This window comes from Grus americana, chromosome 3 (genome assembly GCF_028858705.1).
Source record: "Grus americana isolate bGruAme1 chromosome 3, bGruAme1.mat, whole genome shotgun sequence".
In the NCBI taxonomy this organism is placed as follows: domain Eukaryota; kingdom Metazoa; phylum Chordata; class Aves; order Gruiformes; family Gruidae; genus Grus; species Grus americana.
The window spans coordinates 32,000,667-32,026,735 of record NC_072854.1 but is presented as its reverse complement, the minus strand read 5'-3'; the positions used below and the strand labels follow the sequence as shown (position 1 = coordinate 32,026,735).

At 37.7% G+C, this 26,069-nt stretch overlaps 1 protein-coding gene across 7 annotated transcripts in view; it reads right to left on the bottom strand.

Annotated features, from left to right (window-relative positions):
• The window catches only part of ADGRB3 (adhesion G protein-coupled receptor B3), a 475,142-nt gene that overhangs the window by 208,327 nt on the left and 240,746 nt on the right, over positions 1 to 26,069 (bottom strand). For all 7 annotated transcript variants that reach the window (XM_054821234.1, XM_054821235.1, XM_054821236.1 and 4 more), the window contains 2 exons: positions 22,048 to 22,116; positions 15,251 to 15,359 (listed from right to left, as the gene is read on the bottom strand). In XM_054821234.1, coding sequence (XP_054677209.1) covers positions 15,251 to 15,359; positions 22,048 to 22,116 — 178 coding nt within the window. The remainder of the gene's footprint in view (positions 1 to 15,250; positions 15,360 to 22,047; positions 22,117 to 26,069) is intronic.

Genomic DNA, 26,069 nt, shown 5'->3' with positions numbered 1-26,069 from the left:
AATTAACTTTAATAACTCAGGAGAAATATCTCAGAGTTATTATGGTCATTTCAATAAAACAACTGCACAATGAGGAGATGCTTCAAAAAACATCTAAATAGAAAATTGGGCCTATTAAGAATGACAGAGCTTGGTTATTATGAGCTGTTATAACGCAATCACATGAATCACTATGGCATGTGGACCTTGTGCTCAGCTCTCGTTATCCAATTCTGGGCATCCCATCTCCAGCATCCCCTGCTTCTTCCCTCCCACTCCCTCCAAACAAGAGGTTTTTCATGTTTATCAAAGATGTGGGATCAAAAAGATCCAAGCAGCTGAGAATGAAAACCAACAGTCAACTAAGTCAAGTGTTATAGCATTAGCGTTTCTGTTGTCTGAATTCAGATGCCTTACTTGTCCATTAATTTTGAGTGCAGTTGATAAAGACAGAGATGCCTAAATAGGGTTGCTTGGGTTGCCTTCTCAAGTTTTTAAAAAATCATCTCAATTTTGTATATATTGCATAGTGAGCCTAAACTGTATTTTAGGAATACTGGATTAACTCTTGCCTGTGACTGAGTACATAAAATGCAAGCACATTATTCTTGAGCTCAGTGCCAAAGCTAATCATACAATCTGGTCAAAATATTTAACACAACATATAATATAGCATTATACCTGCAGCAGATAGGCTTATAATTCCTAAAAAAGTCTGTTTAGATTCAGACTGACTTTTTGGATGCCCTTACAGTGCCTTCAGTTTTGCTTTTACATGCAGTAGAGAACTACCACTTTGGACAGCTAATCTGTAGAAACTACTGTGAGTAAGAAAACATCTTCTCTGGTTTTCCTGAGGCATGACGGATGCCATCAAAAGCAACCATCACCATGCCTGGCTCTGCAACATTTGCATTACTAACATAAACACCTGATGTGACTCTGCTATCTCTTTGGTGTTACATCCTATCTGCAACCTATTTTCTGCTACAGTTATTCCAATACAAATTTTGGGTTTATTGCTATTGTTATTTCTTTAATTTCTTGTGCTGTTCATTGCAGTATGTTTATAAAATATATATTCAGAATAGGAGTCCCCCAAACTGAAACTATACTGCTTTGGCTAACTATCCCTTATTTCCTGGAAATATTGCTTGCAGGTAGAAGCTCTATAAAGTTAAAATTCGATTCTGCAATGTTCAATACTCCAGACTGTTTGCTTATGTTATTTCATAAAAAAATCATGGTGAATTCTTTTTAAATGGAGTATCATGAATGTGAAATATGGAAGTAAGAAGCAGGGATGGAATTTTTTTTTTCTACTGAACTGTAGTTTTTGGGACCCAACAACACAACACAATCTCTTCAATTAATTTCCTGTACCTGAAAGCACTAACACAGAGTGACTAAATTTACATGCCAGAGAAGCTGTTAATTTACTGAAAATTTCTGCAAATTCTGTTTGAAAAGAATCTACACTTTTAGTCCTGCAAAATCTTTCAGCATCAAGTATTCTACACCTCAATCCAGTTTTGCTATTACTGCCATGCCATATTTGGGATAACTGTCATTATCTCCACAGTCAGATCTAGGAGATAGCCAGAAAAAAAAAAATATTTCTTGCCTTCCAATAGTATTTGACCATTTACAAATTATAATCCACAGTCAAGGTGGCTTTCCTAGTACAAATCATTCCCTGGAGAACTGGACAATCAAAAAGTGCCATTTCATATTAGCCTTTTCCCCCACCATATCCTGATTATAGCATTGTTACCCAACAAACAGTATTTTACAGGATGCTGAAAAGAAAATTGATTTTTTTTTTCTTCAGTTATTTTCCCCTCTCTGTTCTGTGTAGTTTTTACAGTGATATTGCTTTTATAGAAAATTTTTGATGTACTAAATGGGTTTTCTGTCCCTAATCCCAAAACATCTAAATAGTGCTTTATTGGAAACCAAACTAACTGCACTCTGGTGGCAAACATTCATAACAAAATTTCTAAACTGAACGAAAGAGGAACAAAGTTAAGGGTCAGTGTAAGGATGCTCAGTTATTTGATAATATTTCAAAGCAGTAACTTTTTTGCAGAAGCACAGATGTGGACAGAATAATCTGGACCCATCTTGATATGAATGGTGGCTATTAATTAAATCTTGATGATTTAAGCATTTGAGTTCTACAGTTACACTATGTTTATTGCAGAGGGACATTTGAATGGTAATGAAGCATTTTCAAAAGGTGCTCAATGTCGTCATTCAGCAAATGAGACTTTCAGTGCATGTGCTGAGACAACATACTGGTTGCACTGCTTGGAGCAAGAAATTAATTGGACGTAGAAGAAATTTTTTCCCCAAAGTTACACCAACATTCACATAAACATTAAAAATGGAACTGATGAGAATTTAGCATAAGCAAGATGAGAAGTAAAATCAGTTAAGTGAAACAGCTACTTTAATCACATTAATAGGAATAAGCAAATTTTATTATTCAACAGAGGTATATAACATTGGAAATTATATGCAAGATAGGAGAAGAGGGGGATGGAAGCCCTTAAACAAAACCTGCAAGTATGTTTTAATATGTAATTCCTTGGGCTTTTTAATAATGACCTACTATATTTAGGTTATGTTTATGGAATTTTTATATTATGCCTTCCTTCATTTTTAGTTCTTTCTGTCACGGATTAAATTCAGCCTGGGTCCAAACGATTAAACTGAGAACAAAGAAACCTCACTGCAACAGTAGCTTGACCTTGCTTTTCTTACATTCCTGAGAAAAACCTAGCCACTAACTACAGAATATTTTTTACCTTTAGTTCAAACCTCAATATATGATAGACTTGATCTAAATGAAAAAGATCCTACCCATTTAGATACTTCTACTAAATGAAACTATTTCAACATGAAAGATTAAGATGGCAGTATGAACACTGAGTCCTGATGTTTTGTACCACCAAGAGGTTCAAATGCTGTAAAGAAACAAAGTATTGTTTTGGCAATTCAGCAATTCTTAGCTTGTCAGCCAGCCTGTGATAACCATCCACCACAACTGGGAGGTAACATAACTTTATTTAAGGTGTTTTAATGGAAGGTTTGGCTTTATTCCAGTGAAGCACTAAATCTAAAAAAAAAAAAAAAAAAATCTAAAAATTGCAGGTTGAACAATCTCATTTCATGCCCAGCTATAGCTGGGAGAGACTTTAAACATTGCTAAAACCAGTGACAGTGCAGATTAATGTGAGCACAGAGAATGCTGAGTGACAGGTAAAATTCTGGATCCAGCAGCTGGTGCTATCAATAGAAATTATGTCCATAAGAAAAAAAAAACCATAAAAAGCACGTGTGACTCACTAGACAGAGACTCCCTCAAACCATACAGTAAAAAGCTTATGAACAAATATGCTATTAGATAATTTAAAGATTAAAAAAATTCTGAACAGAAGAAAATATTCTAACAAATGCCTACAAGAAGGAAAAATGGGCACATTCCTACACAGTTACTTGCCTCCTTATTTCCAAAGCTTTAAAAGAAAATTCCTAAATGCATGCTTCAAGTACATTCAGAGAACAAACACATATATTGAGCAAACTGCCTCTAATATCTTGTCAAATAAAATGATAAACAGGATAAACATAAACACTTCAAATTCCTCTGAGCTCTGCTGTTGAATACCATTTCTAAGTGGATGAACTAGCGCCATATTTGAGTGTCTTACCCTATTGATGTGCAGTCGCTATCATTTCAGTTTATGAGAGGTTTGGATATCTATAATTTTAACTTCTGAAAATTATTTCGAAGTAGAACCAGGAATGTAAAATAGATGATGCGGTATAAAATCACCAGCCATGTTTTCCAGTAGTGGAACTATTCATCCAAGAAACAGGTAGAAGTTCAATTTGGCAAAGTGAAATGACAGTCATTTTGCAGAAATTAACTTTTCTTTGTGCGTTGTTGACTGTGAATGGAGACCATTATTTTTCATTGCCTAGATAGTGATGCAATTTTCAAAGCTAAATGAGCATTAAAAACATTCATTCTATGCCTCTGCAATGAACAATCTGAGATACCTAATGGCAAAATGAGACATTCCCTTTAATCTTTATGAACATATTGTACCCTCTTGAGGTAAAAATGAGAAAGGAGGGGATAAGCTTGCTGTATTTTTGATAAATGTTTCCCTCAGAATCAGGAGAAGTCTTGTATGTGCAGATGCTGCAGCCTGCCTGGCTGCCAGTCCCTGAAGATCCAATCATCCTGATGACTGTCCCACAGTTTCTTCCCCTTCGGCAGGCCAGTCGCTTTTCATTCCTTTGCTTTATTGGAGATGAGATTTTGGTGCCAATATAGGGACGAAACATGTTTCACCAAAGGGCACAATTTATACACATATGAATGGATTTCCAAGTATTTGCCTTGGAGATCAACTCACATTCTAGCTATGCTGCTCTACAACAGGACCAGAGACTGGATTTTCTGGACAAGTTACTATATTAATATACTATTTTTCCATAGATGCGCTTGAAATATACCTCCTTTCAAGATACTTGACTACTAAGTAATGGAAAATAGTACAAGGTCGTAAGATTTTAATAGCAGTGTATTACAAAAAATGGCATATAACTAACATGCTAACTCTTAACTAATGTAATTGGCACTAAAAGTGGAAGACCTTATAAGTTAGAAAAAAAATCCACAAAATAATAGTCATTAAGGATCAGCATAAACTTTGAACCACAGATTATATGAAAAGTCATTCATGTAATGAGATCAAATATCTCTTCTACAAGACCATTTCCCAAACTATATTCTTAAAAGATTTACAGGGGAATGCTGCCTATGACTGACTACATGTCTCCAGGTATGGGGAGAGTGTTTGTTAAAGAAAAAAAGTAAAAATAACCACAACAACATCAAGTTATTTGGCACCACTGCAGGGCAATTTAAGCAGTTGTGATCCTTGCATCTAGTACCATACAAATACCACAGGCCGCAGAGCTGTACCATATTTTTTTGAGTGACAAAAAGTTTTTCTTCCCACTGTAAAGGAGACTTACAGAAAGGAAAAAAAAAAAGAAGAAAAAAAAAAAAGAAAATAATCTTTTACAGAGTTCCTCCTGAAATTTTCCAAGGTGGGGAAAAATCTACATGCACCCATAGCAGAACAATCCCCTGATTTATATCAAAAACCTTATCAACGATCCTCTATCTCAGCCTTGAGACAGAGCAGCAAATGGGGTCCTAAAACTCACAGAGGAAGTCAAGGGAAAGCAAAACAAAAACCATGAAATGAGTGAACTTATGGGTTCAGAAATCACAAGGCACAAAAGATGCTTCATAACTTTCAGATCCTGTTCTTGATTTTAGCAAACCTAGTACATGTATCCTTTCGGATGCTTTAAATTGATCTCAGTGACATTGTTAGCTCTGTTATTATTATACAATCTGATCTTAACAGAATTGCAGAGATACACGTGGTATCTTTGGTCCATATACTGAAGTCCAACTCTCCATATTAAAAAAAATAATAAAATTACACAGACACAAACATAATTACTCAGAATTATATCAGCATATGTTTACATGGCTTTGAAGTTTGATCTCAATGATATCTTATAGTTCCAGTGCCAAAATAATTATTTACCATAAAAATACTTTTCTCTGATATTAATAATCCACTACCACCCTTGCAAAACTGACTTGAAAAATGAAAAATGCTTATCCAGTTTGTTACCTCAATTGTTACATTACTTTCGGGTTATGCAATTTGAAAGATGCAGATCTGTACTGTGATTTGGAATTAAAACCTACAGTCATCACTGAGGAAATCATACACTTTTTCAACACAGCAGGTTTATTCCAGATAGAAGTTCTTTCCCTTCCTTTTCTGGTTTTGTTGTTGTTGTTTGTTTTGTTGTTGTTTCTTCTTTTGTTTGGTTTTTGGTTTGGGGGTTTTGTTTGGGGTTTATTTATTTATTTATTTCCTGCAAAGCCAGAAAATTAAAATAAATTTTCTAGCTGGTATGCCACAACCTTAGGTTGGTATAAACCATGCTACCTTCAGATTCATGATGGAGCTCATTTCTGGGTAATAGACCTCTCTCTGGCACATTGCAACTAACATGCAGAGTTAACAGCTGTCTCTTAAGTCTTTGTAAGTAATATTACCTGTGGACTTCAAAGTCTCAAATAGGAAATCCAGCTGAAAGTATAATTCCTTGGTTTTGTTCCTATTTTAACTAATTTAGATTTTTTGCATTTTTACTTTAATTCTACTTAATTTTCCTTCTTCCATTTTCAGTAGTGAGTGAGTTACAAAAACCTGTAGAATTCATTAAAACTGAGGATGAACTTTGCTATGTACAGTACATAGGCAAAACATCTCCAGCTGACCACCTCTAGGTGATGTACCACCGGATGATGGCTGGATGCTCTTGTGGTGACTGCCTTGCAGGACCACAAAATCCCAGAATGAGTCATCAGTCTGTGCAGAATTGCATCTTATCGGACTGTGACACTCCGGTGCCTCCCCTGTTTAAGGAAAGGACTGTACTGTCTGGACTATCTGGAATTTTCACTGAATATGATTGTTGCCTTTTGGCACTAACTTAAGATGAAATGATAATACTCTTTTGGGTGTGCATTTACTCCATTCAGTCAAAGCTACCACCACAGACTCTTAATTTCTATCCCCTTAAGCTTCATTCTGCTCAAAAATTGTTTGGAGTCACCTAAAGATGCAGTTGTCCAAGACAAAGGAGTAAATAAACTCAGATATTTAAATTCTCAGGGCAACACTTAAGCGTACTTGTTAAAAAATGGCCTGTCATAAACCAGATGATTCCTTTAGAAAACACCAGCTTTTAATTGCTCATGTGAAAAGGTCCCTATAAACAGAATGATTCAGAAAAGAGTTTACAGAGGGAGAAATTTAGGAATGATACAAGAATCTAAGATACATATACTTAAATGCTGTAAAAAGTTATTTCCACAAATGGGCTGCAGACACGGCTTTCTGTTTCAGTTGCAGGTATTTTTTTTATTAGACTTAAGCCTGGATGTCAGCACGTTTTAGAGTTTCCATTTCTTTAGAACCTTTTACTTCACTGTATCTTACTTAATATATGGTAGCGAAGGGAAACACCTTAGATTATTCCAGTTTCCTATAGCAGCCTTTAAAAAATACCGAATGGTTAATTTATTTAGTTTTACCTTAGTGATAATCAATAAATCATATATACAAAGTGAATGATAACTATTACTTAGAATATAGCCATACAGTTAAGTTAAATTTTTATTCACATTTGTGAAGATTGTTTAATAAAGATTCATATAGACATTTCCCTGATATCAGTAATTTTTAACCTTAAGTAACTGAGAGCCATATTTCCTCAGGATCACTGAGTATGCAGTTTTAGAAAAGAAAGGAAAAAATCTACTCTTTTACGCACTGTTCACAGCTAAGTTTTCAGGGAACATAAATCATTTAATAAGCTTATTTGATATTGAGAAAGAAGTATGAGCTCTCAATTGTATCAGGCACTAAGTCAGACGCTGCAATGAGCTAGACCTTCAAAGTGTGCATGAAGTTTTTCCCCTTTAATCAGTGGAGAAAGCTTGAGTCTTCTGAAAGCCAACATATTGATCTGATCAAGGAATTGCTGAGGCTGCTGCAAAGGAAATGATATGAATATATATGGAGCAGAAGTATATAACGGTATAAACAAATTCCAATTGACCTTTCTCTGTAGTTTTCCTATTCTTTTGTCTATTTTTCTTTGAAAGCTGTCTCTTCTGGTAGCCTTTAGCCACCAGAAGATTGTTACATATGGTTTGAGTAAATGAAGATTAGAGAAACAGGAGAGTGACACTGGCTGTGTAAGAATCTTGGGAGTTGAAGGATTTTTTGAGGAGTGAAGAAAGAAATGTGACAGATGCCCACTTTCACATAGTGGAGCATCTGCTCAACTGACAGTGTACGAGTTTGGGGCAGGAAAGACTGGTGGGCTACATCTGAGTTTGAAACAGGATTAGGACCGGGAGCCAAAGTCATGAATGAAAAGAGAAGGGGGCAGAAGGTGGAACTTACAACTGCTCTGACCACTATGCTTGCTATCCAAGAACAGAGTGTGACCAGCTGTGCACCACAGTGCAATGAGAAAAGCATTAATTCTGCCTGCTAGGACTGGTTTCTCACCTGAACTATCCCCTGAACCATGTTCTGACATTGTTTGGGCAGGTGCAGGAATTAAACAGTATGGACAACTGTGGGACAGTTCTCAAGCCTGCATTTGGTCCTTTTTTATTCATGTTTATAGACACAGTTATAACAGCCAGATCCTAGCCTGAAATGGGAAGATGATGGGCACTGACTCTTTTAGGCTGTTTTGAGAAGAAATGGGATACAATGGAAACTGGTAAAGGTCTATGTAGCAAAATTATGTAATAAAATATAAGAACAGATTGTTAGCTAAATGTTGCTTACTTTACTGTGTATTTTACTAGTTATTCAAAAGTTAGGTAGAAATCTGAAGAGAATATGAATAATCTATGAATTAAAGGGGAATTGTATTTTTATATCTATTAGGAATGTATTTCATTGGAAAACCATGCAATTTTCACTTTATTTTTTCCTTGTGAAAATTTGTTCTTGACAACCCCCTCCATAATTATATTAATCATTACAGAGGTATTTACACATGAACTATGACACACTACAAGGAATGATTCCTGTTCACCTTCTTAAAAATAATAAGTGCAATCCACACAGTGGTTCCTTAAAGGCTGTACTCTTAAATTTTGCCTGGTGAAAACATGGGTTATTCTAGAATAACCTGATGGAAACAGGAGAGGGATCTGAATGGCTGTTTTGGGCCATTCTGTGGAATCTACATTTTTATTTTTCTGACAGGTCCAATTTTCTTTCTATTGGGAGAAAATGTTGAAATTTTACCAGCTGAATTTTCATTAACCACAAATACCCACTTTAAAATTCAGAATACAGTGCTTTAGCACTACACAGCCTCAGAACAAGCAGTAATTTTATTACAAATTAATTCTGAGTATATAGGTATGTAATTATTAAAATAGTTGTTTCCTGACTGAAAATTTTAGACATTTTCTTTACACCTTTGGACAAGTTAATATCAATGTTATGGCTTTTTTTCTGTCCTCTTTAATATATTTGAAAAAAAGACCCTTTCAAACGTTAAAAGCAATTCAGTCTCTTGGTATATTTTAGGCCAGTATGATATTTATGATATATGAGTCAGAGGATCTCGAGTGCTGCATTTAAGATACACATCACTAACTCTGATACAAAAAAGATAAGCAGACTAGGCAGATGCCATTAGGATAAGTAGACGAGCCATATAATGTGGAGAGGTTTCTAGAGAGTATGAACAGGATCTACAATTTACAAGACCTAAAAATCTTACCTTGGGAAAAGGGGAATGAAGGCAGAGTAACAGACAGAAAGCAAGCTTGCTCATTTTCTAGGATTCCCAAAGCTCAGCAGGTGTACCATTGCTTGTGACTTATAGTCAGAGTAGGTACATCTTCTGAAAGCTCCTTTGGTCACTAACATTTCTACATATCTCTAGCTAGGACTGGAAAATCTTAAGATACACTCTATAAGCCTATAGGATTATTTAACCTTTAGGTACAAATTTCATGAATGTGACCATGGAATGGGAGATCAAAGGGGGAACAAGAAAGTACGCAAAGACAGAACACAATGGACACTGTTTTAAAATAATTTTCTCCCCTATGGTATCCTAGACTGTCTGTGAAGGCAGAAGTCAGACTTTGTTCTCTGCCAATATTTATAAAGCTTATCTAAGCAGTTCAATGTGAAGTCTTAAATAAAAATTTATATGTTAATTGCTATACTAGATCAGATTACTCAACAGAGTAACAGGGTCACAGTAGTCACTTTTAAGTATAGAGATAACAGGCTGTTAGAAGATGATTTATGCCTGAAAGCATGGCATACACCTCTTCAATTTTTCATATATCATAGCTAGCTGCATTCAACGCATAGATGTCTACTTGTTTTTATTTTATTTCTTTTAAGACCTTGGCCTCATGCTCATTCAGAATTAAATGTGCTAATGTATAGTTTAGTTAAGAATCTTTGTTTTTCCTGTAAGTAAAATTAAACAGAGATGTCAGTCCAGTTTCTCTTTTAATTCACTTTTCACTTGTGTACATCTAGTCCCTTTTAACAATCTGTTCTCAAATATCTATTCTAATCATTCCAGTTATCAATCTGTTATTTTTTATCATGCAGCTCTGAACATCTCTGTGTTCACAGGTTTTATTTACTCACAGAATAGCACTCCTCTCCTTTAGATGACATGAATCATTCAAACCTATGCTAGTCACTAGTCTGTCTTTATAGCCAGTGGAAGAACTTCCAGAAGGCAACCCATGACTTACTTTAGATGTTTAAGATGATATGAATTGCTCTCCTGAGCAGTAGTTTCCCTTGGCTATAAAGGAAGCTTAGGGTGACTTTGGCAACTTTGTGATGCTTAAAGTAAGTAAAATGAGTATCAACTATATAAGCTCAATTGAAAAGAGCATTGCAAGTGATGGCTACTGAAAATTAAAAAAAAACCCAAAACCAAAAAAACCCCTGTATTTTCTTGAGACTGCTCATTTTACACACTAATGCTGCTCTTTTCTCTGAACTCCACTGAAAAGTGACCATGGGATTTTACTGAATTCTTTTGGATTCCTACATTATGTATGGTTTGAACTACTCCCTCTTACATGCTCTGTCAACACTGAATTTATTCTGCCAGTGGGTATCCTCTTCTTTTCACTTTGCTATACCCCCTGGAGATCTTAATTTTTTTCTGTCTTTGACTAGTCTAAATAACTTTGTGATATCTGCATATTTTAGAACACTACTGATCATTCAAACATCAGTATTCATAAAATTAACATTAACAAAAAGTGGCTTTTCTCATGCTGAAAATTCTGTTTATTTTCTGTCAGTTCCAAATAACATCCATGACAACAAACTGCACTTCAAGATTATTTGGTGTCCTCATTAATATCTTCTAAGAGCTTGTGTTGGGTTTGCGTGGCAAGGTTTTGGTAGCGGGGGGGGGGGCTACAGGGGTGGCTTCTGTGAGAAGCTGCTAGAAGCTTCCCCTGTGTCTGATGGAGCCAATGCCAGCCGGCTCCAAGATGGATCCGCCACTGGCCAAGGCCAAGCCAATCAGCGCCTCTGTGATAACATATTTAAGAAGGAAAACAAAGGAGTTAAAAAGAAGTTTTTGCAACCAGAGAGAGGAGCGAGAAGATGTAAGAAACTCTGCAGACACTAAGGTCAGTGCAGAAGGAGGGGGAGGAGGTGCTCCAGACACCAGAGCAAAGATCCCCCTGCAGCCCGTGGTGAAAGCCATGGTGAGGCAGGCTGTCCCCTGCAGCCCATGGAGGAAGGATGAGGGGGTGTAGAGATTCTACCTGCAGCCCGTGGAGGACCCCACGCTGGAGCAGGTGGAGGCACCTGAAGGAGGCTGTGGCCCGTGGGAAGCCCACGCTGGAGCAAGTCCGGGCCGGACCGGTAGACCCGTGAAGAGGGGAGCCCACGCCAGGGCAGGTTTGCTGGCAGGACGTGTGACCCTGTGGGAGGGACCCAACGCTGGAGCAGTCTGCTCCTGAAGGTCTGCACCCTGTGGGAGAGACCCCACGCTGGAGCAGTCTGCTCCTGAAGGTCTGCACCCTGTGGGAGAGACTACGCTGGAGCGGTTTGTGAAGGACTGTAGCCCGTGGGAGAGACTCCATGTTGGAGCAGGGGAATGTTGAGAGGAGTCCTCCCCCTGAGGACAAAGAAGTGGCAGAGACAATGTGTGCTGAACTGACTGCAACCCCCATTCCCTGCCCCCTTGTGCCGCTGAGGGGGGAGGAGGTTGAAGCCGGGAGTGAAGTTGAGCCCGAGAAGATGGGAGGGGTGGGGGGAGGTGTTTTAAGACTTGATTGTATTTTCTCATTGCTCTACTCTGTTCTGCCTAGTAATAAATTAGATGAATCTCCTCTCTACATTCAGTCTGTTTTGCTCCTGACGGTAATTAGTGAGTGATCTCCCCCTGTCCTTATCTCGACCCAAGCCTTTTGTTATACTTCTCCTCTCCCATCCCGCTGGGGGAGGGGTGAGTGAGCGGCCGCGTGGCACCCAGCTACCGGCTGGGCCTAAACCACGACAGAGCTGTAAGCTTGATTTTTGACAAGACAGTCTCCTTTAACCATTTTTTTGGCTGCTGCTCTTAAGGAAATTTATTTGTCATCAGAGGGAAAGTTTTCCTTTACAAAAGAATCTTAATCTGCCATAGAAATACTGCTGCCTATTTCCAGTTCCACATTCCACCTATACCTTTAAACACAGTTATGCTTGTGGCACTCCAGTCTTCTAGTCTAGCAGTTTTTTAAAAATTAAGGGATGAATATTTCTTGATAGCAGTTCAGCCACATTTTTGTACATTTCTCCAGAACTCCTAATGGTTTACTGCAATGGGACCCCGAATCAGCCAAAGCCCTGAGGTGGATCTTTGGTTAAAAGTGAAGATTAATTCTTTGATCTAAAATCAAGAACTCACCTTTTAAAAGAGAGAACACTGAAAGCAAGTAGTTAACACAGAATGGTAATATGGTTTAAAAGCTTTTCTCCCACTGCATGTTGTATCGGTGCAGGTGGGTCTGTGCTTTCAGCTAATTCAGGGACTCTGAGTGGTAGAAAAAGCTCCTGTTTTTCTCACACTATCCTTTCCTATGCCTGCTCAGCTGGTCCTGCTGAGGAGGAGGAGGTGGAGAAGGAGGAAGAAAAGAAGGAGCAGGATGAGGAAGGAGGCTTCTACCTCCTATCAGAGGCTTTTATTTCACCTAATCATTTCTTAAAGGAATATAATATGGAACTGACAGCACACAAATAAACACCATCTGCCTCAGCCATGCATGATCAAAGCAAATTGTTGCTTTTACATTTGTTAAGTTTTTCATAGCATATTCTCTGTCCTTGAGAGAAGAGCTAAGAGAGCCCTGTTTACAGACGAATATATAAAATTTGGGCCTCCTTTCTGCACATTGCTTCCTGCATGGAATGTGTTTGCTGACAAGAATGTTAATACATATTATAAACACGACCTCACACATTGTTAAACTCTTGTTGTTGTAGCAGAATTAACGTTAACAACAACTGCATAGTTCATTCCGCTCAGTTGAGATTGACATAAATGTTCTGTAAGTTCCAAGTACATAGCCAGACACAGTTACGCCAAATCCCGGAGGATAACTACACTAAAACTGGATTATATCAGATACAGTTCTTCCTTGTTTGTGAAAATAAGAAATTACTGCTTGCTGATAACAACCTTCAGGCCTCATCTCACCATGTCACCTCAGCTCAAGTATCCTGGTCAATGAGTTGCACAGCAGTGACCCTGTCCTTGTTTGATGGTTGGCAGAGCAAAGAAAGAATAAACTCATGTCAATATGTCAAGGCACAGAGCTAGGTAGTTAGAATAAACCTATAAATTAATTTTACTTTTCTCAGTGTCTTTCTATACCTTTGATGGTTATATAGTTAAGAATAGACCTACTCCCAAGTGCCTAAAAATATCTTATATGTGGGAAGAGAAAGATAATCAAAAGAAAGACTGTTAAGATTATACAGTTATCTAGACTAGCTAGTGCACAGCACGGTTTCTGATTCAATTGGAAAGTTGTTGCTGTTTCCCATTTGAAGTCATGAATATGTAGTGACACAGATTATTTGAATGCGTCTTCTTAAAACATTTTCCAGTGTTTTTTTCACAATTTTCAGAGGACAAACAGATCAGAATGCAATACAATGTGCCAAGCAGCACAGGCTGTGCTCTTTAAATAAGCTAATCTTTTTATTTTGTCATAAAAATGCCATGGAACAAGCATTTCAAGAAAGATACTGTCTTTTCTGTATAAATTTGTGCAGGGTCTAGTATAATGAAGGACTGACAACTGGAAGAAGCTTTAAGTGGTACTACAGTGCAAGCAGTAAACAACAGAAATAATAAATCACTGGTTAAAAGCTAAAGTTCCCCATACTGCCTACTGAAATGTTTTAAACATTTTAAGACTGCCAGAGTTCTTTTTGGTGAGTTCTTTGACATGTCTCCAATACAAGGCTGTGCCTTACAGGGACTAGTGTTTACAGTCCTGTCAATCTAAATATGAACATGACAACAATAATAAATATTTATTATTGCACAGCAAGTTAGATTTTCAGTAGGGACATTCCAACAATTTCTCTGCTTTATTCTGATGACTAATTTATAAATGACCATATTTTCTAACTAATTCTAATGACTATCTGAAAAACTGACTGACATATAGATGGAGGAAGATGCTAACTGAAAATCTGAAAGAATGTATTGGCACCAGTTTTGCTATCAGACAAACATATATTTTGAATTTGTTCATTACAAGAATAAAGATACTAAAGAAGAAAGAAGATAGACAGTAAGTAAAGAGTAAATGCTTAGAAAATAGCTTTTCAAACTAATTTTTTGGTTGAATTTTTAATAAAAAGTGGCAATATTTCAGAATCATGGCTATTAAGAAGTGGAATTCAGTTGCTAAGAATTTTCATATTTGACGTTTGTTATTATTTGATTATATTGCCTGGCAACCCTCCAGTGCCAAAAACAAAGTTTGAAAAATAAATCTGAATAAAATGTTGGAAGTGTCACACATAGAAATAATAGGCTTAAATTATTTTGGCAACTAATAGATTTTTTTTAATTATTGCTTATCTGTCTATGCTGACTATCACACCATAACATGTGCAAAGACTGTTCTTTGGGAAAATAGAATATTAAAAGAGTTAAAGTCAACAAAATCAACACTTCTCAACTATTAAGTATATCATTGTTATCTTAATTATCATGATTTTCTAAATGACCATTTGAAACACTGTATATCCTGGAAATGCTTTAACATATACCTACAGTTCATAGTATTCTGATGAGTATTTCCTGAATTTTAATTAGAGTCTGAAACTTTGCATTTAGATCTTGAGATACAATGATGGAGAAGTCCAATGTGGAAGGCATACCGAGTGTGTTAAACTAGAGAGGAGACAACCAAGCAACAAAGATAAACTAGAGGAGGAGGAGGAGGAAAAGCCCAATCTGGATTGTGATAGAAGCAGCAACTCTATAATACATACTTGCAATTTCTGATTTTCAATAGGTCATAAATTTGATAGAAGAAATTCCTATTTCTTACCTACATTTCCAGTCATTAGGTATGAATTCTGAAAGTCCATCATTCCCATTCCAACAATGTGTATAAAATCTTCAATCACCTGCATTAACTCCACCGAGCCTGGATAGATCTAACAAAGGAAGGTCAGACATGCCATTACTATAATATCAAAATATCTACAGCAGCAAACTGAAATAAAATCTAAATGTCATCAAATGAAATGTGAGACTTAACAGTCAAACTGCTCTTCCAATGTTTTGATACCGAACACTTTCTGGCACTGTAAACCAACCATTTTGTCATTAGATCCTCACGTCAACAGACATTACTTCCCACAAAGCTATGTGAAATCAGCTTTGCACTGGAACTGTGGAATGTTTGCTCTAAGTCACTGCATTTACAAAAAAAAAAAAAAAAAAAAAATTACTGGCCATTATTTTCATTACTGGTTAAAGCATTTCATATTCCAGAATAATTCTAACTAAAATATTCTTCCTTTCTCTGGAAGATATCTTCAATATTGTGTCAGTAACAGCTGAACGCAAATCTTGCCATGGCCTCTCCAGCATGATAAACCATTGCTTTAATCATTATTTAATTAATATAAATTGCTACTGGTAATACTAACGGTAATACTGCATATCAGATGCTCCATCCCTCTAAACATCTTCATAGCTCTTCGCTGGGCTCATTCCACTATGTCCATGTCTTGTACTGAGGAGCCCAGAACTGGACACAGTAAACTAAAATAAATTGCAGTCACCTCTGCATTGCTAATGCAGCCTCTCAATATGACTTTCAAAACAGTAAAGACTAGCACATAACCAATATAATTTATTTGCAAAGCTGTAAGCTATTATGATCACAAAAACATTAAAAATTGTTATATTCAATAATAATGATGCATCATCAAAACTGCATTACAGGTTGAAACAGCTATTAATAAGCTTAAAAATTCTGCTCATATCACATACATAAAAAATCATTTTTGATTGTTATGGTCTGTTATGAACAGCACAATTTTCAGTAATACAGTATTTTGCAGTAGAAAAAGAATGGATGATATGTTTCACGGTGCTTTTTTCTTCATATCAGTGAGATGTCCAAATTTCTCTTTATGAGCAACATTCATCCCATTCTTTCCACTACTGGGACTACAGACTCTAAAAAAATGCCTATAGAGACTATAAATTCCAGCATGCTGCACTCCTTCATCTTGCATTATCTGTCTAGATCCATGGCTGCTTGGTTCAGGGTACAGAATTTCACAATGTCCTTTGTTTTCTACATGGATCTTTTTATAAAAGGTATGGCAGCAATACCATTTTTATGAAGAATTTGTTGTGACATTTATGATCCTAACAGGTTGCAAATGCTACTTCAGGTGAAGGAGACTTCCATTTTCCTAATGATGTTGCTGAGGTTGTAAGTGTGTTTTTTGCATCCATCCTGTTCATAGCACATACACTCACAGATTATGTACTAAGGATAAATTTCAGTTAAAAGATTTTTTTCACCCCAGTTCTTGCACATGAGATTTTATCGTAATAACTTCAGCAGAAACTGTTGAACAGTCAGGGTTATAGAGGTACTCTTCATTTTTATATATCTGAAGTAATGGTTAATCAATAGGATGCCGGCAGATGGTGATGAAGAATATGCAGAATAGCTCCTCTGTTTTGAAAAACCAGTATAAACTCATGCATTGTGGACTTGAAGTGGTTTCCTGTATGCAGTGCTTTACATCAGCTCTTAACAAAAGTTAAAGTGAGTGCTGCTTATCTGAATGCTATATAACCTGCAATTAATGGTATCAACTGCTGGCATTTAATCTAGAAAAAAGGATGTGCTGAGGCATTGCAGCTGTATACTTGATAGAAACTCGGCAATTTGCTGACAGTGATTAAGATTTTCTTTCCAGCAATGAATCCAGAAAACAGGCTGAGAGATCTATGCTAACAGTAGCTCTGGAGTTCAAGAGAACCATGCAAGCTAACAAAAAAGGTTGGTTAGACTGCCCCTTGGTTTGCAGTGTTTCATTACAACAAAAAAGGCAGCTGAGTGGCTGAACCGGAAACAGAATCACCTTTTCTCTTTTTTAATGAGTCAATGGTGTTTGCACTAGATTGTATTCACAGCACATAATGACTTGCATACATTCTTTTCAAGTTCAATTCCTACCTTGCTTTTGACATAAAAAATAAAAAAGTCTGCACAGGATGTAGTAATTTCAAATAATATTGTTTCTGTTTTAAAATCCAATTCTATTTAACCATAACTTTTCAGTGTTTTATCCAAAATATGATAGAAAATAATATTTTGTATAGGAAAGTTGTTTTTTTTCCCCAATAGTGAAAGAAAAAAAGAATCTTAGGAGTACTTAGGAGTCCAGCTTACCCTTCCTAGCCGGTATGAAGAGCTACTTGCTTCAATAGTTTCTTTGAGACTGCTCATGTAACTGCCCAAGAACACTAACAAGACCAGTGATATGGTTTGTTCGGATGCCATAGCTCAGGAATCTAAGATCTAGTGAATTCCCTAGCTTTGCCACCAGGCAGCTATGGCCTCACTACTCCTGCATTCAGCTCATCTTGGTGCTTGCTTGGGTTCCTGCCTGCCTACCAGTGCTGTACTCAGGTCTGCAAGATAATGAATTACCAGGCAGAGAGAAGGAGCTATGGAAAAGTAGGAATAACTTGTCTCCTCTCCCTTTTTCAACACCACTTCTTCTACCAGCAACAATGAGGAGAGGGAACTGGAGATTTGTTGTCCCCTTTTACCTCCACGTTCTCATCATTTCCTCTTAGGTGCTCTCATCCCCTGATCTTCATGGAACAGATGGTGGACATGGCATGGGTAAGCAGACGGGGTGGAGGTAGAAGAAGACAAGGCTGGTAACATAAGGAGTGGTATCCTGTCTGTTCATTAGTGGGGCTAAAATACTTGCTTAATACTGGCTCCCTAATCTTGGTGCTGTTTATGGAAACTGCCCACATGCATGTGATTTTGCTGCTTCCACCCACCACCACTAAGGAAAATGACATACTTAATCTATTTTTATAGCTGGCTCTTGCACAGAGCAACAGAAAAGCAACAAAAGAAAAATACGATTCCTGGCTATATTACGATGGGTCAACTGCAGCATCATGTGTCTGCTGCAAGGTTTGAATTGGTAGCAAAAAGTCTTGATCTTCCCTTTCTTAGTCATATTATAAAGATGAACTTAGAAAAATGAAGTTAAATAGCTTCAAAGACCTTTAAACACCTAGTGATTTATTAAGAATCACATTAAAAGTGAACAAATTCAAGTATCTATGTAACACAGTGGCAATGACCATACAAGAGAAGACCAAAGATGCATGTAAGCTGTTTTCTTGCATTTGGAAGGGGCAAATAGCAGATGTCTAAGGACGAGTATAAAGGAGTACCCACATAGTGATAATTCTTTTGGAATTCTTGCCCAGCCTTTAGCACTTTTTTGCCAAAGGACTTCCTTAAGCAAAACCAGGATCTTTCGATGAACAGTCCTATGCTGACTTTTTTTTTCATTAATTTATCTATTTACTTTTTTAACTTGTGTACTTTCAGTGGCAGGAAGTTCTGCAACCTGACTTTCTGCAGAAAAAGTATATCCTAGTATTCGTTCTGAATCTGCCACTATTTGATGTCCTTTAGTTATTTTACAAGCAGCACAAGTGAATAGATTAATCATTTCCACATCACATTCTCCAATCCACTCCTGATTTTAACAGCTTCTACTGCACATAAGTCCAGTTGACTCTTTTTCATACTGAACTATCTTGCTTTGTTTAATCATTCTTCATATAGAAATGTCTCCCTGCCTTTGACAACCTCCCTTATTATTTCACAGAATCATAGAATCATAGAATCATAGAATGGTTTGGGTTGGACCTCAAAGATCATCTAGTTCCAACCCCCCTGCTGTGGGCAGGGACACCCTCCACTAGACCGCATTGCCCAAAGCCTCATCCAACCGGGCCTTAAACACTTCCAGGGATGGGGCCTCCACAACCTCTCTGGGCAACCTGTTCCAGGGCCTCACCACTCTCACAGTAAAGAATTTCTTTCTAACATCTAATCTAAATCAACCCTCCTTCAGCTTAAACCCATTACCCCTTGTCCTGTCACTACACTCCCTGATAAACAGGCCCTCACCAGCTTTCCTGTAGGCCCCTTCAGGTACTGGAAAGCCGCAATTAGATCTCCCCAGAGCCTTCTTTTCTCCAGGCTGAACAATCCCAACTCTCTCAGCCTGTCCTCATAGGAGAGGTGCTCCAGCCCTCCGATCAGCTTCATGGCCCTCCTCTGGACTCTCTCCAACAGCTCCATGTCTCTCCTGTACTGGGCCCCCCAGAGCTGGACGCAGTACTCCAGGAGGGGTCTCACAAGAGCGGAGTAGAGGGGCAGGATCACCTCCCTCGACCTGCTGGTCACACCTCTTTTGATGCAGCCCAGGACACGGTTGGCTTTCTGGCCTGCAAGCGCACACTGCCAGCTCATGTTGAGCTTTTCATCAATCAATACCCCCAAGTCCTTCTCCTCGGGGCTGCTTTCAATCCATTTCTCGCCCAGCCTATAGTCGTGCTTGGGATTGTCCCGACCCACGTGCAGGACCTTGCACTTGGTCTTGTTGAACTTCATGCGGTTCGCACAGGCCCACCCCTCCAGCCTGTCAAGGTCCCTCTGGATGGCATCCCTTCCCTCCAGCATGTCGACCCCACCACACAGCTTGGTGTTGTCGGCAAACTTGCTGAGGGTGCACTCGATCCCGCTGTCCATGTTGCTGACAAAGATGTTACAACAGTGCTGGTCCCAGTACCGACCCCTGAGCAATGCCACTCGTCACTGTTGTCCACTTGGACATTGAGCCGTTGATCACAACTCTTTGAGTGTGACCATCCAGCCAATTCCTTATCCACCACATGGTCCATTCATCGACTCCATGTCTCTCCAATTTAGAGACAAGGATGTTGTGCGGGACAGTGTCAAATGCCTTGCACAAGTCCAGGTAGATGACATCAGTTGCCCTTCCGTTATCCACGGACGCTGTCACCCCATCATAGAAGGCCACCACATTTGTCAGGCACAATTTGCCCTTAGTGAAGCCGTGTTGGCTGTCACCATTCACCTCCTTATTTTCCATGTGCCTGAGCATAGTCTCCAGGAGGGTCTGCTCCATAATCTTGCCAGGCACAGAGGTGAGACTGACTGGCCTGTAGTTCCCTCGGTCTTCCTTTTTACCCTTCTTCAAAATGGGGGTTATGTTCCCCCTTTTCCAGTTGGTGGGAAGTTTGCCGGACTGCCAGGACTTCTCAAACATGATGGAGAGTGGCCTGGCCACTTCATCCTCCAGTTCTCTCAAGACCCATGGATGCATCTCATCAGGTCCCATGGACTTGTGCACCTTCAGGTTCCTTAGATATTCTCAAACCTGATCTTCTCCTACAGTGGGCGGTTCTGCATTCTCCCAATCCCTGCCTTCTGTGACCTGGGCGGTGTGGCTCAAGCATTCGCCAGTGAAGACTGAGGCAAAGAAGTCGTTGAGTACCTCAGCCTTCTCCGTATCCTGGGTAACCAGGTCACCCGTTTCATTCTGGAGGGGACTCACATTTTCCCTCGTCCTCCTTTTATCACTAACATACCTATAGGAGCTTTTCTTGACATCCCTGGCCAGACTAATTTCTATCAGGGCTTTGGCTTTCCCAACCTGATCCCTGGCTGCTTGGACAGTTTCTCTGTATTCCTCCTAGGCTACCTGCCCTTGCTTCCACCCTCTGCAGGCTTCCTTTTTTTGTTTGACTTTGCCCAGGAGCTCCTGGTTCATCCATGGGGGCCTCTTGGTGGTTTTGCTTGACTTCCTCTTTGTTGGGATGCATCGCTCCTGAGCTTGGAGGAGGTGCCCCTTGAATATTAGCCAGCTGTCTTGGGCCCCTCTTCCTTCCAGGGCTTCGTCCCATGGTATTGTACCAAGCAGATCCCTGAAGAGGCCAAAGTCTGCTCTGCTGACTTTTTCTGTTTTCTCTGTACATAATTATCTGTTCATCCTCAATGTCACTGTTATTTGTATCTGAATAAATTTGATAGTTTTATGGTCATGTTCATGAACAGAAATATTAATATTGTCCTATAATGTTTTTGGTATAAGCATGTAGGAAATACTTATATCCAAGAAAAAAGTGTTTTTCATTTGAATTTTAAACTTTATTATTATGAATTCATGATTTTTGTTAGAATTTACTATTTTACAAAGTGCTTTCATAATATCTAACATAGTCCTGACATTTGTCAGTCTTAAAAATCGAAACTGTTCTCTTAAATACAACCTTTTAAAAAAGGTCTACTGTTTAAATTTCTGTAATTCGTTTGATGGTGTCGTACGAGTTCTTTAGGTGAGTTCTGATGTGTTCTATTTAATAAAAGCATCACTGCAGCTAGCCTTTGGTAGCATTTTCAACTTCCGTATGTAATTCATTACGGCATCAAAAGGAAAGACATAATGAATATTCCCATGGAATGCAATAAAAATCTCTCCATCAAGTGCCTTATATTCTTAATATAATATTAATGTAAGGAATTGGCCAATGGATCCTAGAATTACTCGTTTTTTAAAAGCATCAGTTATTTCCAAAATATTGTCTTAGGATTTTCTTTCACCTACAGCAGGGTGTATGTTTAACCTGATTTTTGAAATCATACATTCCACTTTGTCATGACTTACTGAAATAATGTGTGGCTTCTGATACAGTGAAGGTCATAACACACATAGTTTCCAATGAGTTACAAAATGCAAATCTTACCTGTTGCGCATCTTCCCATTTCTCTTTGTTTTCTTCATCTAAGAGGTTACTAATGATTTGAAAGAAGTTCTGAAAAATCAGTTAAATAAAAGACAAAGTAAAATGACTTTCAATGAAACAAACAGTTATATCCTTAAGTTGACATTAAGAACGTTTTCCTTTCTCTATTACAGATGCAGTTCTGCAGCCTGTTTTCTGTCAGTGGAAGAGATAACAGAATAATACATTAGACAGATAAAAGGGCATATGTATTTTATTGTTAATTGTTCATTTCTGGCCATACAATCAGGTTCCATACTACTACTTCATATAAAGTAAGAACCACTTTAAACTTGCTAAACTTCTAAATGTGACGGTGTTCTATTTTCAAATTGCTCTCATTCCAGAAACTAGGCAATTATATATTTTGTAAATAAACAAAGTACACTAAGAAAACACCAGGCTCAGGGTCACTAGTTTCTATCCAAAACATGAAAATGATCCTTAATGAGCATAAATAGGGCATACAGTGGTATTTCATTGGTAAATGCTGTGTGAAACCAGGTGCATCTTATTTTTAAAAAGTTACATTTGCCTCTATCCTTTTAGTAATTTCAACAGACAAGGAATAATTAATTTCTGTTTCTTTGACCTTAAACTGTTAATTTCTTTATCTGATTCTCCTATTCATTTAACTATAAGGAAAAAACAAATAAAAGCCAGGGCATTTAGGTTTTAAATCACACATTTTAAAAATCACTTTCTTCCAAGTGTTTGTGGAGAATTTTTCTTTCTAATTTTGTCTGCTCGACCAATTTGTATTCCCAACTTCTTCATCTTTAAAAGCTAAGAATTTGTGCAGAGTCTGTTCTTCTCAGCTCTGTATCACTTTTTGTGCAGAATGTCAATTTTGTCTACAGCCTGCCAATTATAATTTATCTGTTCCTTCATAAAAGATACATGTAGTTTCCACTGACCTTAGCTGAAGAGTGCAGTTAAGATCCTTGCAACCTCTAAAAAATCTTTAAGCGGAATACCAATCATAGGACCCTATTGGAACTCAGATTAATGGTCATTCTCTCACCTGCACTTACTTTTTAGCTATTCTGGAGAGATAAGTAGGGCTTAAATAAGGTTTAAGTAAGAAGTAACTTTAACTCACTATTAATGAAAGTACAAAGCATTTGACTGCAAAGGGACTGAAATGAGAGCAGAAATAACTTCCAACCTTAGTGTACTATGGATACTGTGGTTGTGATTGAAAAGACATTCATTTCAAAATATGAGATATCACAGACATTTTAGGTGTCTCACAACCATATAAGTAAAACATTGCAGGATATAAAATTGAATAAAACTTGTGAAAACTGTATTTACATGAAAAATATTTTTACATAAAAACATTTTTTTACCAGTTTAGTCCTAACACTAGGTATTTGACAAGCAAGAGCATCCATCTTTGCGTCCTCATTAGGAAGTTAATTATGCCAACCATAAAATTTACATGGATAAAAAATTGCTTTAACTTAGCAACTTTATTATAGAGGTGACTGACACTTTGGTGAACTTGGGCAAAATAATCCTGTATATTAATAAGGGAACAGTTCTTCTCTCAATGAAGTCAGTAGCAAAAAATCCATAAGCTTCAGTAACACAGAATTTCATGAAAAGAAAGGAAATGATTCAGGAAGCTCCTGTGAAAATAACAAGTATGTATTGGCATGGGATGATGGGGATTAAAGACAGGACATAAAAGAAAAGTGTTCTCATGGTTTCATCCAATTTGCAGTGATACATAATGGAAATTTCCAGTCAAACTGAAGATAAGAAAAGGGTAATGTAGCTACGTATTGCTTATATACCAAGAATACATTTCATCTTTTTCAGGTATTCAGCAGCAAAATAAAGCATACTGAAAAGAGTTACGTTTAGTATTCATTGCAAAAGATTTGCCAGTTAGCAGGTTGGCAAATCATAATTGTGTAAATGCAACTTCAGCTAGGAAAAATATACAGCTTTATTGGTCTCTCAAGTAAAATAAACTATGCTGGCCGAAGCAGTTTCATGGCACTATAACCACATCTAGCCTAGGACATTATGATTTTGGCAAAGAGTTCTAGTAGGTAGAGTCAGCCCTAGGGGAATTTTGCCTGAGGAAAATACTTTTTAAAGCATGGTACTTCTGCACTTTCCCAGTGTAATACCATGGAGACGCAGTGGACAGAAATTTTAGCTAACTTTAACTTGCTAGGGTGCCAGCAGCAGTCTAGCTGCAGCAGCATGGAGCTCAGCGTGGGATAATTTATCATACTAAGGAGCTGGTTCAAAGCTAGTTTTGCACTACATTGGAGGCAGTGATTCCCCTGTAGAAACAGTCAAAGCCTTAATTGCAAAAGTATCCATGTCTGTGTAATGAGATCTATCTGAGAGTAGCCTAGATTGCCTGAAAGACACTCAGGATGTACACATGTTTCTTGCAGATGATAAATTACATGCTTTTTCTAATAATGCTATGTGTTTATTAAATTTTATGTTTATTTTAGTTACATGAAACCATTAAAATGACCAATAATTAATAGAAATATATGTGAAAAAGCTTATAAATAATTCTACACTCAAGCATAAACAAAAGATGAGCAATAAATGATTTAATATATACTCTGTACTTGCCAATAAGCCATAAATGATGTATATGGACTTAGTGACAAGAATATTTTGCTTCTTGAGATCTTTTTTTCCTCTCTTTCTATCCCTGGTTGATGTCATACCATATGATAGCAGTGGAGGCTGAGATGTATGAAGATTTTTCAGTTAGCAATACTGGTGCTTTGTGAATTAAACAGAGACACGATTAAATGGCTTTGCTGCTTCAGTAATGAATAGATATGAAATGCACCCCAAAAATGTGACAGGGATATAGGGGTTAAAAAGTCTTTCACCTACTTTGACTATTCTCTTGTTCATTGCATTAATGCTGCAAGAAACAACATTGCCCTTTAGTAAAATGATTGACAGGTACGAAGGCTAAATTTTAGAAGCATTATGGATGTGATCTGATGGTATTACTGCAGTAAACACTGGACCTCCTTGTAGAATCAAGCTCCTTCCTTTCATGGCACAGTTTATATTACTGAACTGGCCACTCTAGAAAATGTTGTGACAGACAGAGCCAAATTTTGAAGTCCTTTATTTTTGCCCAGGCTTTTCTGAGGATAATGCCAGTTACAGTCAGGAATGGACAATTTTCCTAATTGAATTTCCTTCCTTTCAATCTTTTTCTTCTGTAATACAATGGCTGCAGCCCTCTGTTTCAGTCCAAATACTTTGACCCTCTCTGCAGGCACAAAGCTGTCATAAATCCTTTTATACAGCTAGAGAAGAATTCCTCCCTAGGAGGAATTAATGGATAGCCTTAAGTCACCTCCACTTTGGACTTCAGCGTAGAGAGTGTGTGTGTGTGGAAGAAAAGCACTGGGCAATCCTGTTAATCCCTGACTGACAGCAATGGTCCCTGTGGCTAATATAAATGGGATTATACTCTTCTAACTTCTTTGGGGAGAAACCTTGTTTCCTGTTGGTTGCTGGAACAGAGGATTGCACAACTCACTCTGCCATTCTGTCCTGAAAGGTAGTTCCTTTCCTGCCATTCTGTCCTTAGAAGATGGTTCAAGCACTCTTAGACCAGTTCTGGAAAGTGTCCCAAAATGCTGCTTACATTATGCTTATTTAAAATTTTTATTATCTTCCAGGTTAGCATCCTTACGCGAGTAATAGCACAGTGGCCACCTCATAGCCTCAGTGTACCTACACGGTGTATTTTAAAGTAATTCCATATTAAGAGAAGGACTTTGCTTGTAGAATAATTGCATGACACTTGTCTTTTGCTATTGTACTGCTCTTTTCAGTCACTGATGCAGGATACCTTCCACATTGTTTAACTGCCTCATATCATATGTGGTTATTTTTCTTCCTGACACTGTATATGCAATGTATACATAAATACTATTGAAAAAAAGGTTAAAATATGCAAAAAGTCATATAAT